Genomic DNA, 17,259 nt, shown 5'->3' on the forward strand with positions numbered 1-17,259 from the left:
TTAAAAGTGAGAGATGATGGAGGGGGGGGGGGGGGGGGGGGGGGGGGGGGGGGGGGGGGGGGGGGGGGGGGCATGTCTAATGGAACTGGAAAAAATATAATGGCAGGTCCAACAAGGTAGAAGCAATGCTGTGATACACAAGCACCAAAATGCTGCACCACAGAGTGAAGGTTTTCATTTGTTGCTTTTTTATATGATTATAACAATATGTAACCAATAGATACATGTACCATACAAACCACTTAACATATGGACTGTTTACTGTTCAGACGTGGCCCACACAAACACTTAGAGCCAATTGATTTCCTGTTGTTGGTGATTCTTGTCCATCTGATTTCATTAGCTACAGTTGTGTGACACACATGCAAGGACTCAAAACACAGTGATGTACAAGGTCGAGACTATCACCATCTGCCCTTTGTTCAGATTTTGGAGCCCACACACCGCTTACCTGACTGGATTCATCTGCTACAGCTACATTAAACAGTTCCAACCCTGACATTAAACAGTCTTCACTGCCTTTCATTTTCTCATTGTAAACCACTTGATGTAATAGCTGGTAGGAATGGCAGAACACCTAGTCCCCTTTTTACAACCTGCAATTTATCTATTAGTTAGAAATAGCTTTCCAATTGCAGGCTATTACTCCCCCTCCACAGCGCGCTGCAGCATTACACACTCAATTTGAGGAAAAAAAATGGCTGGATCCAAACAGTCTCCATGCTCTTTGTTATTGACATCCTGCAGCCATTTTAATTGAGAACTTAACGGCACACATTTGCATTCATCTAATGAATTTTGTTGTGTGGTTAAATGTGGTGATTAAATATTGATGCACAATGCCTTTAAGAGAACAGTCTGTGAGAGCCGACACCTTGGGACAAATGTGTGGGAGAAAAAAAAGCAGTAGACAAACAAATGGATAAAAAAAAAAACACATGGAAGACAGAGGATGAATGTGCAGCTCAAAACATGGAGCCAAAGCTACAGCAACTAGTTTCGCACCATTTTTGATAAAATTACACCAAGACAGAGACGCCAGCCAGCATTAACACAACATCAACAGACAGACTGAGTCAAAGCTGCAGAGGACAGCCAGATAAAAAGGGGATAAGATAATGTCGTGAGCTTTCTTTCATGATATCAGCCTCCTTTGTTATCTGCTCCCTCCCTCCCTCCTCTGTCACTGCTGCATGGTGACTCAGACACTGCAGAGATGCTCCATCTGAGTGATATGGATGGATGAGTCACACACAGGTCGCACACCGTCCATCGCTAAAAAGTTTCTTTTACACACACACACACACACACACACACACACACACACACACACACACACACACACACACACACACACACACACACACACACACACACACACACACACACACACACCCAGACTTTACATAATCATATCTACACAAACTCTAGCAGATATGACTTTGCACAGAGCTGCAGTGAGCGACACTCGTTTCCAGGCTCCTCTCTGCACTCGTGCTCCCGACGAAACAAACACACTGATTTTAATGATGCTCTCTTCACACACCTCTGACTGCTGCTACACAAGGAAGATGTCCACGCACAGTGAACCTGTCAATCCACTGCCCCACAGAGGGGCCAGACTCTTGTTCATTCCCTTGCTCTCGTGGACCATCTGTCAGTCGTTCTCCCTTCCACTTGAACACAGCCTGCTCTTAGACCTGACAGTGATGGTTTTAAACAAACAACACACCTTAAACACCTGACTGTCGGAACACATGCACACGGGCATAAACACGTTCCAACATCAATGCAGCAACTGACTTTTAAAAAGGGGTGGTGGAAAGACATGCACGCATTTACAGTATAGAGCAATTAATTAAATCCATATATCCCTGCCCAGTGGTAATGTACAAAAGAGGTTTAAATAAATGCTTGGAATAAACAAAATGTCGAAAGAAAGGGGTTGAATATTAACAACCACCAGTGTACTGTACAAACATCCTGGATACATAAAAGACCTGCTGAACAAGCACTGAGACACACCAACAATGTTACTTAAGCCATTGTGTCTGCATGTTAGGTTAATGTTTGTATACATGCGTGTCTGTGTTTCCTGGCATAGCTTTTGTCATTCTTTCTGCATCTTTTGTGCATTTCTCTAAAACTGGAAGAGTTGCCATGGAGACTGGAATTCTTTGGGTAAAGAGGAAGTGACAAAAGGGAGAAATGTGTTCGAGACACTCTAGGACCATGAGGTTGAGATTGAAAGAGTGAGCCTGCAGAGACTCACTGCTCAGGTGTGATTTTCTTCTAATCATTTGCTACTAAATGAATTTACTAAACAAATTCAAATGGAAAAATAGAAGTGAACATCCACCTTAGTCATTTGCGTTTGTCAATGATGTCAAATGAAAACATTGCTTGATGATTACGCTCAAATATACTGATAAATCTCTGTTCATTATCACACAAGAGAGTGACAATGTGATTCTTCATGTGTTGACAGGGGTTAAACGAGTGGCCAGCGATAATACAGACATTTCAGGCACTCAATCACTTGATAATTGCATTACACTGGTACTCCATGCTTCCACTCGCTCCTGGTAATCTTGTTAAAATCCCAGTGATTGGAATCACAGTGACAGAGAGACGAATGACTGTGGCCTAACAGTCATTCATCCGCCCATGAAGCCGAGTCCTTTCTACGTCTGGCTAAAGGTTTTGAAGTGCATTAGGCTTTTGTCTGGTAACCATGGAGAGGCACAAGCATACAGGTACCACCGAAACACACTTTAAATGCAGGTATTCCCTATCAGAGACATAAATATATTTGCTGCTTGCAGTTTTAGGAAAAGGTACAGTACCTGCATGTCGAATTGGCTTATGTTTTTTTAGTTAAAAGCAGACAAAATCAATACACACTAGCCGTGCCCCCCATTAAAAGTAAAGGTTGCTCCCCTCCTTTCACTTTAAATCTGGCATTGAGGGCTCGTGTTAAAGTAGCTATGCTGCCCTCTGGTGGCCATCAGCTAACACTAAAAAAGATTCAGCAAACTACTGCACATTTGTTTTGGTCACGAGACACATTTAATTACAAATATCATATAATATAATCTGTTTCTGGTTTTGTACACATCTAAGGACTCTGATTGCTCAAAGGTAGACTTTTTTTTAACTAATAGCTCCACATTTAGATGCTTAGTCTGGCAGGTACTTTAATTAAAGTCAAGGTCTGCCTTGCAGCTCCTGACGCCGCTGGCTTACCAGCCTGAGCTGAGGTAGCCAGGATTCATTTGTCATGTGTAGAGTTGGCTGACATGTTATTTATTACTCCTTTATATGACCACTGCCACAGCAAGGCTGTTACAGTGAGGCAGATTGGGATGTGGGAATTAAGTTATAGACTTAATAATATACTATTACATTAAATCTTGAGTTTAAATCTCAGTAAAGTTCTTTTTTTAATTAAAAAAAACTGCCCAGAAGACACATTTTTAAGATTTGGCACAGGTAAATTTTACACAAAAAGCTGCCTATGAGCTATCTAAATACTACAGTCAGTTCCTGTAGTATCAGGGGTTGTATCTTTTATCTCTCGTCATCCTTTATGGCTGCATTCACAGGCTGAGGAGGTCTCTATGACAAGCAATTCAACAGTTATGACCAAATTTGGTGTAACTTCCCCTTTTAGAAAAAAAAAGCAGAAATACATATTTCTAAACCAACATTTCCATGAAATGTCTGTGATGCACTACTTAGAAGTAAATGCTCAGAAACTGTGAGTAGGAAACTGTATGAAGAGGCAAAACTTCAGACACTGAATAGAAAACAGACACACATACACATATTCAGCAATACTCAAGAAATATTCCATTAGAAGACTGTATCTCATTCCCTGTTAAAATGGGTTCTGCTTTAATCTGACAGAATGATAAAACACTTGTGAGTCTCTAATAACCGTGTCCCCATCTGATGGGCCTCAGGTCCTCTTAACCCAGGGGACCAATTTGAGTGGTACACGGCACATGGTGCCCGTGCTGAATTATCAACCCCCACCACCACTGTTGCTGGGATTAAGGTTCAGTTGTCTTGGCAACCCAAGATGCCATCTGTCATGTGTGTGCTGATCCACATCATGTAGCTTGTTTTAATTCAATAATTTCTTCAGTGCTGACAGACCTCCTGGTAAACACAAGAAGTGATATTTACATAAAAACATGGAAAATACTATTCACTTTTTTGTAGAAAAGTGCTTTTACTCTATTTACAACATATTCTAAGTGGTATAAAGTTCAAACAGCAAGTTTGTAACAACAAAAATCCATGGCACACTACAATAATGTGATCATTCATTTAGGCATTTTCACGAGTTTTGATGAGACCTTCAAAGTCAACTGGATTCCTTTAACAACCCAGACTGCAGACACTGAGTGACTAATTATTAACTCAGTGGGTGTTTCTGAGTCACTGTTAAAGTCATTTAACAGGTCTTTAAAACATCATCATGTCCACCTTATACCTGCAGTAACAAACACAGGGTGTAATTCACATAGCATTTACACACTGTTTAGTGCCCAGTATTTGAGTAGCTGATCATAAAAAAACAACCAACATTCAGGACAAATTGGTAAACCTTTATAATACATTAGGCTATGATGAATACACTCAATATTCACCATATCCTAGGTCAGAAGAATGCCAACCGGTGCAAATGCAATTTGGCAGCAGGGAGGAGTACTTATGGAGGAAGAGGGGAGTGTCTGATAGATGTAGGGACATGGGCCCTTGGGACAGTAGTGCAAATGAACCAGTGACCACATCTGGGCCTATACCAGAGCTCCCCACCCCCACCCCACCACACACACACACACACACATGCAAACACACACGCGCACACGCACACACGCACACACACACACACACACGCGCGCACACACACACACACACACACTAGAGATTAGAGCACAAAGATGTGAGCTCCTTTCTGCAACTCCTACAAAACAGAAGAAATACAACTAGCCAATTGATGCCAAAGATTCGCATTCACCCAACAAGCAGTCAGAGTCCACAACCAATCACAAAGCTCAGAATCACAAAGGTAAAACCCTTGAAGACAAGTCAAATCCACAAGGCAATACATTATTTGCTACATTTCATATAATCTGTTAAAATGTCCACTGTAGCAAATAACATGCTGTAACACCTTCCTATTAGTACCATTAATATTTCTCAGTTCCCTCTTGACACATCTACGTACATAAGAATGACTGAACCGCCTCTAGGGGGCAGACATGACGCCATATTTGTGACAGGTGTCTTCGATTCAGAGACAAAACATTTAAATAAAAGTCTGCATTGTGTGAAGTTGTCTAGTTCTTAAATATTTTAAAGCTACAATATGGTTCTGCTGAAAGGCAATGAACATTGTGCACAGTGCACCATTCGGGGCCGCTTTCTCCATGTTGTCCCACAACAGCGTCAGAATCGCGGTTAGCACTGCTAAGCTAGTTCAGTTAGCACACCTTAGCTTGGCTCAAACACATTAACAATTTAAAAACAACCCATTGTAACATAAACAAAGGTGACCGCATCACAGTAGTTTTAAAATGTGTGTGAAGTATATAATATAATATGTTAGAAAATGCTAAAGGCGAAAATATAACAGAAACACTAAGGCGCCTTACGTATTCTAAGTTTGCAGGCCGCGCATATGCTCTGACCAACCACAGATTAGGAAACAAACGCGCTCTGCAAAAAGAACCAATTAGTAAAGAGGACCAATCAATGCCCACTTTAGGACATCATTCAACAATAGCAATTTGTATTTCATGATTATGTTTGACAACAAACAGCTATATACGCTGTAAACAAACGTATGCCGTTGCATTAAGAGGCATCATGTAATATGCATAGTTATATGTTGTTTATGTTTAATGCTATTATTGAATGCTATAACGTTGACAGCAAAATGTTGAAATAACGTTGCCCCATCAACGTTCATTCACCTTTCAAAATCAGCACATCCAATGGTCATTTAACCATAATTATGACATTGATTTAACGTTTAAATGCCCTCTGGGATGGGATACTGCCAGACCTTTGTCTTTTATTATTGAACTATTTTGTTGTTTTTATTGATTTAATGTAATATTGTTATGTTTCTGATTTAAGTAATTTTCAACCCTGTGGCTCCTATCTTGTTCAATTATGGAAAATCTAAAAATTGATTGGATTGATGTGGGTTGTACAACTGTACCTAAAGTGGTCAATTACTAAAGTCGGGGGTGGGAAGTTATCTTGTTTAAAGCACCAAAACAGTTAGATTCGTCCCTGACGACGTAACGGAAGCTGCAAACATGTAATTGTTCTCAACATCTTAGTAAACTATGACATTGTGCCTTCTTGCTGGAGAGTGTTGCATATACCAGTTTTATTTGCACCCTTAGAAATGAACAAACCAAATGCCTCATTTTGAAAGTGGCGTGTCCTGAGCTGTAAGTCGACACCATGAACCTGCAGGCGTGAACAGCACAGTGAGCTTCGAGAGTGACGGCCCCTGGATTCCAGTTGTGAACTTACATGTGAGGAGAATACGTGGGGTCGATGAACATCTGGATCTCAGTGATGCCTGCGTATCTGACAAACGGCAGAGACCAAAGTGTGAAGCTTTTCTGAAAAGGGAAACCTGTTGATTGTAAGTACAGTTTGTACTCGTATAACTGCGGTGTTCCTGCGTTAACACACTAATTATGAAAATATTTCTTTTCCGTCAGTCGTGTAATAAGTATAGCCACCGAGACCATGTAATGAACGCAAAGTGCATAAAATATAACTTAGCGCACAAACGTAATTATTCTGAAAAGGAGTTGATGTGTTTATTTCATTCATAAGCAGTACTTTAATGCAATTAAGGAGGATTTTAGTCACAACAGTCTATTCTTTCTGCTTCATATAAAACATGACAGTTTTTTCAAAATAAACATTTGTTTAAACATTAAAAGCCACAAAGTAATTAGTATATTAGAGATACTTTTAGAGATTGTAGTCATAATAGTGAGAGGCTGAGAAAAAAAGTTAAAAGCATACAGTAGCATAGCATAGATTTCATGTTATTAATGTTTTGAGTGACTTTCTCTAAGATAGTCAATAATGACCTGGAGTAAAAATGAAGTTCAGACAATAGAGCCGTAAACTTTATTGATTAGATTCTCAATTTTTAAAATGTTTTTTTGCAATGTTGTTTTAATGTGATGTGTGGCCAAAGGGTTAGAGCACTACTGTACCCAATACCTTCAGAAGGATACGGTCGTATCCAATGAACTTGTCATTCACTCGCAAGTGTCTCGTGGACACTAAATCGTTGCATCTGACAGACTGATAGAATGAGTCCTGCAGTCACTGGAAGAAACGTTCCTGATCAGATGGGATGAGATGTTTCCACTGACAGATTTGCTACTTTGACATTTTTCCTAAAGTAAACACAAAAGCTGTCATGTTTGCAAACTGAATTCTGTTAACTAGTTGTGAGTTTAGCTGTTTACCAGACACAGGCTTTGCTTTCACACTCTACGGACGTTAGATTTACAGCTTGTGCTGCAGAACACACAATCAAACCACCCACTAAAGTTACAAGCAGCGTCCACGTGAATATCTATGTATTCTTTCCTTCTTCATCCTACATCTTTAGGTGGACTGTACCTCTTTTGACCAACCCCAACAGAAAGTCCTCATGCTTTTATTGTGAAAGAAGCCTGAAATAACACTGAAGCAACTCTTACTATGGAAGCATTAAGGGTTGTGCAAAGTAAATGAGGTGGAATTGAAACACTGATACATGCACCGGCCTGTGTGTTTTACTGTGGCAGCATGTGACCCCTAGTGCTGCAGGAATATAAAGGCCTGTAGTGTCTGAGAGCCGGACCACAGGCTTGACCTTTCCCCTTTTTTCCCAGCCGAATCATCCTGTAGCAGAGGTGTGAATCTTGCACCTGGATGTTTTGTTAGAGACAGAGGCTCTCCTGCTCTGCTGGTCAACCTGTAAACCAGCCTCAAACTTGGCAGGCGGCCGCCTCCACATCTGTACTGTTTTCTGCCTTGTCTTCACCTTACAGTATGTCTGCTTCGTGTGAGAGCCTCCAGTCTAGACCACATGTCCACAACCCCCTCACCTTCATGATAGATTGCTTTATAATACACATGGAAACATTACTCCCCCACCACTGAAGACCCCTGTTTTATTTCATTGCTGTATATTTTAGGTCTGCATGCCCGCCTAGTTTTATTACTTCCAACGAAACGATAAAGTCACTCATCTGAAACAAACTGAGCCTCCGTGAGCCCCTGAGACCCAGTGACCCACTGCATGTGTTGTTGTCTTAATTCCAGCTGATTAGCAGAGAGAGCATGTCTCTGCATGGGGCTGAGCTGTATGATGGAGGCTGCTCTGGGAACAGGACAAATGAGCCATGCAGCAGCACTGGGAGACTGGCTCAGAGTCGTAGCCATACATCTTATTAAACCTGCAGTCAGTCAGTTTAATCCCTTTGATTAATGAGGGTGTGCATTGTTTGGGTGTGAGCATTGTGCCCATGGATGGAAGCCAGTGTAGATAGTATGTTTCAGCATGTGCATGTGTTGTTGTTCTTGTATATAGCAGTTCAGTTAAACACCACTACTGCCACCCAGAAACATTGTGTCCACTATTTATTGAGTAAAGGGGGAGAATTGTGATGATTTACACAATAGAACCCAAAGAACAAACTGTTTCTATGGTCAGATGAATTCACGTTTTTGGAAAACATGGAACCTTAACATGTTTTTTAATGTACAGTGATAATGGTTCAAGTATAATTAAAGTAAAGTAAATTCTATACTGTTACTGTTAAGTCAAATCCAAACAGGCTGCATTCATGGTCTGCAGTACATGGTGTGTCTGTATTTACACTCACCCATGTTCTACTTGCCTTTAATTAAGACTTTGTATTCGTATTGCAGTGATGCAAACAACTGTTGTGTGTCTTAGTGAAAACATGGACACTGATGTGCAGTCACTTCGGGCAGTGACCACCAGTCTTGACGGTCCTCCGAGCCCGAAGCCCCTGACTGGACTGGGGACCAGGCGTGCCTCTGGGCATAAGTACAGACAGTCAGGGCCGAGCGTGTGCAGCCCCCAGGAGTACAAGCAGTGGCTGCCCTCCCGCCATGACGCCAGCCTGCTGCCCATGCGGGAGGATCTGGCCTTCTGGCTCAGCAGAACCATGGGTGAGCAACTTGTCCCGCTCCTCCAAAACCCAGCTCTGAATGCATTAAACTAAGTTACGCCTGTTTAGGAAAAACATTGACTGTGACTCCTGAAAAAGAGCATTTTATTCTTTACTAGACAGTAATTCAAAGCACAAGAAGTCTGACTTTTCCATGTATGAGAAAACTCTTACTAATGCTACAAATATAAAAAGTATATGACATAAATAAAAGGGTGAGGTTTGTTGTGTTAGTACCTGCGACTGTGTGACAAATCAAAGCGTTTTCTACTTTGAAACATTTTCTGACTGATCTCTAAAAATCAATCTACTGCTGAGTGTTTACTAAACAAAATATGACAGTACACTATGCAATGTGTGTGTCTGTGTGTGTGTGCGTGTCTGTGTGTGTGTGCGTGTCTGTGTGCGTGTGTGTGTGTGTGTGTGCGTGTGTGCGTGCGTGTGTGTGTGTGTGCATGTGTGTGCATGTGTGTGCGTGCGTTTGTGTGTGTGTGTGTGCGTGTGCGTGTGTGTGTGTGTGTGTGTGTGCGTGCGTGTTTGTGTGTGTACGTGCGTGTGTGTGTGTGTGTGCGTGCGTGCGTGTTGTGTGTGTGTGCGTGTGTGTGTGTGTGTTTGTGTGCGTTTGTGTGTGTGTGTGTGCATGTTTTTTTTGCGCGTGCGTGCGCGCGCGCGTGTGTGTGTGTGTGTGTGTGTGTGTGTGTGTGTGTGTGTGTGTGTGTGTGTGTGTGTGTGTGTGTGTGTGTGTGCGTGCGCGTGTGTGCATGTGTGTGTACGTTCCTCAGGTGTGGACCTCACAGCAGACAGTCTGATGGAGACGCTGGATAACGGCGTGCTCCTCTGTCAGCTGGCACAGCTGCTCCAGGAGAAGATGATCCAGGTCAGCAATGGCAAGGTGCAGCAGCATTTACACTTATTTACGCACACACACTCTCGCCATGGCTACTACTGTACATCAGCCATATACATGTAATTGCTCACTTCCTTTGTGCGTATGTCAATCACAGCCCTTTGTAAGAAGAGTGATCCACTGGCGAGCCGACGCAACGTCTGGATCATTTCTCGCTCGAGACAACGCCGCCAACTTCCTCTACTGGTGTCGAAAGATCGGCGTCGACGAGGCTTTCCTGTTTGAGTCAGAGGATTTGGGTGAGTTAAAAGGGCGACTGTGCTGAACATTAGGGAGCTAAGAGCCTCCTGACCCTCCTTCTTTTCCTAGTCCTCAAGCCATTGTCATGCACTTTAGCTCGCAGTACATTAAGTAATTAAACTGAAATCTTCAGACTTAATCTCATTGAGGGAGAAATTATATTGCAGGTGTCTTCATCTGTGGCCGGTTTGATGTGTGGGAACATTATTCAATTTGCTGTTAGTGACAGAACTCATTATTTTTTCCCCAACCTATTTGTGTATGAATAAATGTGATGATTTGTCTTTTTTGTCTAAGTTTATTAGCGGTATGTCCTGGAGATATACAGTAGGCGTCAATAGTTTCATTTCTGTCTGTGCTACGACCAGCAGATGTTCGATCCTATTATTTGTGTAAATTGCTTCTTTCTGATTTAGTTATTACTGCTTTACTTTGAAACGCACACATCTTGGAAGCAGACGTCACACCTGCACCTGCAGCGTCACCTGCGAAAGAAAGGAGGGATTTAACTTCTGTGTAAAGACTCCACACTCAGTCTCAGACTCTCTGAGTCATTACTCTTTGCATTTGGGCTTTGGGGCATGTCTGTTCAAAGGCGGCAGATGCGTGTGTGTCTTAATCCCCACTAACAATGCGTTTTCTCCAGCAGCAGTTTAACGTAAAACACTTTGCTAAGTGAATGCTGAGGATAAACATCCTGCCTCAGTGACATGAAGCACCTTGTTTCCTTCTGCTGCCTCCTTCCATCCAGGTGTTTTAATACGTTTGGTTAGGGTAGATCTCGCCAACAACAGGTAAAGGAAGGATGGGAACATTCACGGAGCACAGTTTTTAGATTCACGAGAACATGGAGGCAGAGGAGCGTCGCTTGTTGTTGAGGCCTTCGTGCCCTCATGCCCTCAGCTGCACTTCCATCGCTCTGCTCAGCTTCAAAGATAGAGATGTACAGGCGGGTACGTCCTGATATGACACCCCCCACCACCTCCCCCTCTTTGTGTATACATGTGTCTGGTGTGTGAAGTCCTGCACAAGCAGCCTCGGGAGGTGTGTCTGTGTCTGATGGAGCTGGGACGCATCGCAGCCACGTAAGACAAAAACGCCATTTACCACAATTGAATCTATTTTGCAGCTGTCTGGTACTTTATTATCTCCATTACTTATTCATTACAAATTTAGCAGTTTCAACTTTAATCGCGTCATTTTTCAGTCACACCACTGTTGCTTTATTGCTGATATATATTTGTTGAACCTCTCCCTCAGGTTTGGAGTGGAGCCCCCAGGGCTGGTGAAGTTAGACAGCGAGATAGCGAGGGAGGAGGGGGGGTGCTCAGCTCCATCCTCCCCTCGGCCCCTCTTCACTTTTCCCCCTGCATCACTGCATTCGCCATCAAATGCGTCCCCGCTTGGCGTCCCCTCGCCGCCTCCTCCGCCCGCTCCCTTCACTCCCAGCGCAAGTTGTTCTTCTGAAGCTGTGGCTGCGTCTCTCGGCTCTGATCTTCAATCAGCCACAACAAACCCAGTGCCCGCATGCTTGTCCCCTCCCCGGTGCTCTCCCCTGGCCTCTAACCCGTCTACAACCACAGCCTCCACACAGACGCCTTTGTTCTCGTCCGCTTCGCCTCCCCCGGTGTCCTCTGCCAGAGCCTCCAAACACAGCCGCGCGCCCACGGCCACCTTCCCTCCGACCCCTCGCTCGTCTAAGTCCCCGGGACGGCGGAGCACCGGCGCCAACAGCGTTTTAGATGACATTGTAAGTGTTTTACTACCACAATAGTGGACGTCACAGGGTGCAGATGTTAAAGGTGTGGTAAAATCTGCTTTCCGTTCCAGGTAAGGAGCATTGTTGAAACCCCCCCCTGCAGCTGTTCAACCAGCTTTCTGGTTGAGAGGCAACCTAAAGGCCGCTACCGTGTTGGAGAGAAGGTTCTGTATATACGAGTGAGTAAAAGATATTAAACATGGGAAAATACAGAAGCATATATAATAAGCTCATTTTGATATTCAGTACCTAAGGACCTGCTTCTCTTTATGGTACTTTAAGCACTTGGTAAAGCTGACTTGCAGTAAACCGCTTAAATATTTAAAAGTCCAGACCTAGAAATGTCTTCATAAGCATTTACCCTTTCCCTCCGTTAGGGTATAAATCAATGAAATCAGATCTGTGCAATCACGAATTGACACAGAATAACTAAATAACTAAAAATAAATATGGAAACATAGGCGGCATAAAGACTCACGCAGTGAACATGTGTCATTGATGCTGTGACAATTACAGTAATAAGACACACAGGTACAAAGGTTTGAGGTTATTAATCATTAATTAACCATTCGAGTCAGCAACCAGTGCAGCCTGGAAACACCACCCGTTTGCGATGGCTGTGGATGGAGACCTCCCTGCCTCCCTGAGCTGTGCTCCACCCGCGAGTATCGGCACAAAGGCTTGAGGAATGGCCTTCTGGGAGGCAGAGTTGCTTGGCAACCAGTGGTCAGGATAAGACTGGGCTGACAATGATTTTATTCAGTACACAGACCTTCAGCAAAGAGTTCAGGCCCGGCACAAAAACAAACACGTCTCTTTCAGGATCGTTTTCCCGGAGATATGACAGCGGCGTGGTTTAAATGGCAGCTCACTGGGGAACGCGCCTCCATCCATGTGGAGATTTCAGTGTAGAGAGGATTTATTTTACCACGTGGGCATCAGCATGAAGTATAACAGCTGCAATGCACCTACATCACATACAACATACCACATTTAAAAGGCAATGCGTCATTAAGCAGTGATCAGGACAAATGGACATTAGAGGGTGATATGATGACGTACAGCCTGACTTTAAATGGCGTCTAACAGCTTAGGTGACTAATCGGCCACTAGTTGAAACCCAATTAGTTTTCCGTTAATTGTAATTGACCCAACGCTCGCTAAGCAGGTAATCAATGCTGCCGGCATCGGTTAGCGTCCAGTGGAGTTACAGCTACGTTTGGAGCGAATGACAAACACCAGATTCTACCTTCAGGTCACAGAACATGTGTTCTGTTGCAGCGGAGTGGTCGATGAGCTGGGAGCATGTGTTTGAACAGCGCTTCAAAAAAAACTCCGGCTGCAAGTGTTGTATTAGCGCACGCTCACGTGCAGCATCATGCATGCGAATGAAGACGTCCTAGCAGCTTTTGGCTGTAATTATTTTATATATCATCCGTTGACCTTTTGTGCTCAGCTCCTCTTTTTATCAGAACTCAGCCGTGGGTTTTCAGGCGTAATTACCAGTCGGCGAGCACGACTTGCTCCCACCCCCTCCAGCCGCGTGAACGGGCGCCGTCCGTTGCCTTGAGGACGCGGCTGCCTGCGTGCACGTGTGTGCAGGGAAACGCGCTATAAGCCTCCATTAACATATAGCGCGATAACCTCTGCAGCTCCTCGGAGAGCGAGCGGTGTGTACAGACCTTTTTAAAGAGCAGATACTATTGATTACTGGGACAAAGTCATTAGCGGGGGGTATAATCAGACAGCTTGTTAATGAGCGGCTGAGCATGACCGCCCCTCCTCACGTGTAAACTTACTACCCCACCTCACCCCCCCCCCCAGCCTTTTCCCTATGGAGCCCATTCAATCACGCTGGGCGCGGAGTGCTCTGCCATTCTTTGGTGTTAAAAAAAAAACGAAGGTTCCTCTTTCTTCTCTGCACCCAATTAGGCTCTCCTTTAGCTTTGTTGCGGGGGCACCGTCTGACTGTGTCAATGGAAGGAAAAGACATTCACACCTCACAACATCATGCCACATCATCTCTTTATTTATCTCGCCGCGCACATTAAAGGCGAATCTAAAAAGAATTTAATTAAAAACATCGCGTTTTAAGGGCTGCAGAGCTAAAATGGCCAAAATGAGCTCGGTGAAATCATTTTTTTCTTTCCATTAGCATTGCATTAAGGTAGAAAAGGCTTAATTATGCCCTTGAATAAGTCATTGAATCAATCGAAGCTTTGACGACTTTATTCTGAAAGTGGGACTGACCTTTGACCTTAAAGCAGAGACGTTCAAGACACTCGGTAATGCAACACAGAAGTGACTGTGTGATTTAAGAAATGATAATATGTTTACAGTGATGACATCCTGATGTTTACGTTACTGCAGTCCCTTCTAAAGGGAACATGAGCATCTGTTCAAATAAAACATTGCCCAGCCACAAATGCCTCAGCTATAGCTGATAAAAATCTGATATTTGAAAGATATTTCACTGAAATGAGACGAGGTGGTGGGTCTTGCACCAGCCTGAGCCTGGGGGGGCTCCTGTCTTGTAATATATCAATGGGCATGCCAGATTTACCAGGTTTCATCCTCTGGGAGCTCTACACAATTATATGCCAATCAAATTCCAAAATCTGCCTCTCACAAAGTGTAAATACATAAATCAACCCAGCACCCTGTGGGAAAAGCAGCAGAACCGTCGGATGTGGCTAAAGCCTGCCTCCTACTGGCCAGTGGTCAAACGGCTCCTCTTCCATGAATGCACTCATGCATCTTTCAGCAGGAAGGGAGGAGGGAATCAATGGAGCTGCCAGCGAGGACACAGGGGAATCCAGACGTAGTTTATGGGCTGCAGACGTAGCACACAGCATGGAGACCTGAAGGGGGAAGGTGGAGGTTGTGGAGACGGAAATAAAGGAAATGCCTGACAAAGACAGGTTGCATTTAATATCAGAGGAAGAAAAATGCTTACTGCATTTTGTAGGTCATCAGAAATCAGTTATAAAGTGCAGTAAATGAATGTAATACAGTAAAGGATGCATAGCAGGTTTTCAAAATACCCTGCGTGGTTGAATTTAGCATCTTACCTGATTTCAAACATACATAAAACAACACAGTGGCTTCAGCAATATAAAACATTGTATTGTTTAACATTAACATTAGGACTCAGGGCAAATAGTTTAATAATGTGAACGCATCCCAGGCTGCTTTTGGGAAAAGCAGAGTTAGATGGCGACTGATGAATGTTGTGGAAATGAAGACCGGTCAGAATGATAATCCCCTCTGCGTCTGACAGCAGAGTGGTTTATTCAGGATGTCAGACTTGACCTCTGTCGACCTCAACATTTTAATCTGCAGGATAACAGCTGAGATGGACCGCGTCTGCAGGTCCTCCTGGATCGCCGCCCGTGTGGCCCGCGTGCGACTCAGATTGTGCCATTGATTTCTCGTCTGGTGCGAGGAGCTGGTGTAGATCTGCTTGTATTATCACATCCTTAATAGCTCCATAATGAAGGGTTTATTGGTGATAAGGCACGGGGGGGCATCAGGGCTGCCAGGACAACGGATGGCTTTGAAAGGCCTCTGGGGAATGTGAGCGTCCGCCGGGAGTCGAGCGTCTGCTGAACTCATTTCGGTGTTTCTGCTTTTATTCCTTTTTTTTTTCCAGGCTTTACATTGTGCCAGCGGTTGCCATGGCAGCGGCTGGTTTTTATCTGTAAGGACGTCTGTCTGTTGAAGGACATGTTGATTCACCTGATCCCGCTGCAGCTACTGTTGGAACACACGCCGGCTCTGTAGCCCTCGCTTTACTCCCCGTGATGCTTATTAAGGAGTGGCTTTCATTGCAATTCTGTGTGGGTGCGCCTTTGTGCGTCACCGCCTGCGCGCGCGCGTGTGTGTGTGTGTGTGTGTGTGTGCGCGCGCGCGCATTTTCATACGCGGATTAGTCCTGCGTGTGTGCTCAGCTGGTGCCACGAGGTGTTGTTTCATTTGGCTTAATGAGATTCTGAGGGATCATTTGCCTTTAATAGCCGGAGCCGCCCGTGCACGCGCGCGCGCGCCCGGGGAGAGACTCTCTCGCCGACGCAGCGTTTCGCGCAGCTGAGGGCGAGGCGCGCGCAGACGCCGGCTCACCTCTTGACCGCGTCGTTGTCTGTCACCAGGTGCTGAACGAGCGGCACGTGATGGTGCGCGTGGGCGGAGGCTGGGAGACCTTCGCCAGTTATCTGCACAAACATGACCCGTGCCGAGGAGGAGGACCGGTCAGGGTCTGCGGGGACAAAGCGGAGTCGCCCGACGGCTACATGGTGGTGGGCGCCCACCACCGCAGCAAGAAGTAGCCGCTCACGTCTGCTGCAGGGAGCGTCACTCCATCAGACAGTACAAGGTCAACCACTGAACACAGCAGCTGAGCCTCCTTCATGTGGCGTTTAAAAGGGAATCTGATGAAACAGCTACAGAACTTACCTTATGACAGGATGAGCAGGACACGGATCAACATTCAGTGTTTCTTTTCTGTGTCACGCGTGTTTGTAAACTGACTGATGGACTGTGGGTTTGGGACCATTGGTAGAAGACTAATCAATCAAATAATCATAAACAATGATTAAATACATCCCTTGGCCTGTGAGAGATTGGAACTAGAACTTTTCAACACTTCAGGAAATTTCATAGAATAGGACCTAATTGATAGAAGTGGCAGATATTTTCTGTTAATTTTATTGAATTGTAGTTGGTAAACTTTTTGCTACTTGTATGTGTTTATGTTTGTAGTTCTGTAGCCATTAGTTCCATTTTACTTGTGTACTTATTTCCATGTGTAGTTTTAGTTGTTGTCTAACCAAAAAATAGACCATATATATCTACATTTTGAGTTATCTACAGGTTATGGTTTTTATTTTAAGCATATTTATCATAATTAGAAGGTCACAATATTCTGTAATACTTGTTGGATGTAACGCAGTAATATGTTGGCGTGCTGCAGTGGAATCACCCAGCTTTAACAAGGCAAAGGCACAAAGCATGGTGTCCTCCCTCTAGATGGCACCATGTCCTAAGTGACAAGGGGCCCGGCTTCGCCTCCACTGTCTGGGGGTCTGTCTTTCCACAGTGCTGTGAATAGAGGG

General features: G+C 44.2%; 1 protein-coding gene across 1 annotated transcript; it reads left to right on the top strand.

Moving 5' to 3' along the window:
* Window positions 1-9,011: 9,011 nt before the first annotated feature.
* On the top strand, window positions 9,012-17,169 carry gas2b (growth arrest-specific 2b). Its single transcript, XM_029145201.3, has 7 exons — window positions 9,012-9,243; window positions 10,025-10,134; window positions 10,247-10,388; window positions 11,411-11,474; window positions 11,650-12,139; window positions 12,220-12,327; window positions 16,297-17,169. Exons 1-7 carry the CDS (start codon window positions 9,012-9,014, stop codon window positions 16,471-16,473), a joined length of 1,323 nt encoding a protein of 440 aa, XP_029001034.1. The 3' UTR covers window positions 16,474-17,169.
* Window positions 17,170-17,259: the final 90 nt, after the last annotated feature.

Source organism: Betta splendens, chromosome 3 (assembly GCF_900634795.4).
Source record: "Betta splendens chromosome 3, fBetSpl5.4, whole genome shotgun sequence".
In the NCBI taxonomy this organism is placed as follows: Eukaryota; Metazoa; Chordata; class Actinopteri; order Anabantiformes; family Osphronemidae; genus Betta; species Betta splendens.

Bases quoted from the DNA above. Each gene is read 5' to 3' on its own strand.
- gas2b (XM_029145201.3), top strand. From the start codon at position 9,012: ATGGACACTGATGTGCAGTCACTTCGGGCAGTGACCACCAGTCTTGAC. The intron at 10,135-10,246 runs GTGCAGCAGCAT...TGTCAATCACAG, and splicing joins TCCAGGTCAGCAATGGCAAG to CCCTTTGTAAGAAGAGTGAT. The intron at 12,140-12,219 runs GTAAGTGTTTTA...TTTCCGTTCCAG, and splicing joins ACAGCGTTTTAGATGACATT to GTAAGGAGCATTGTTGAAAC.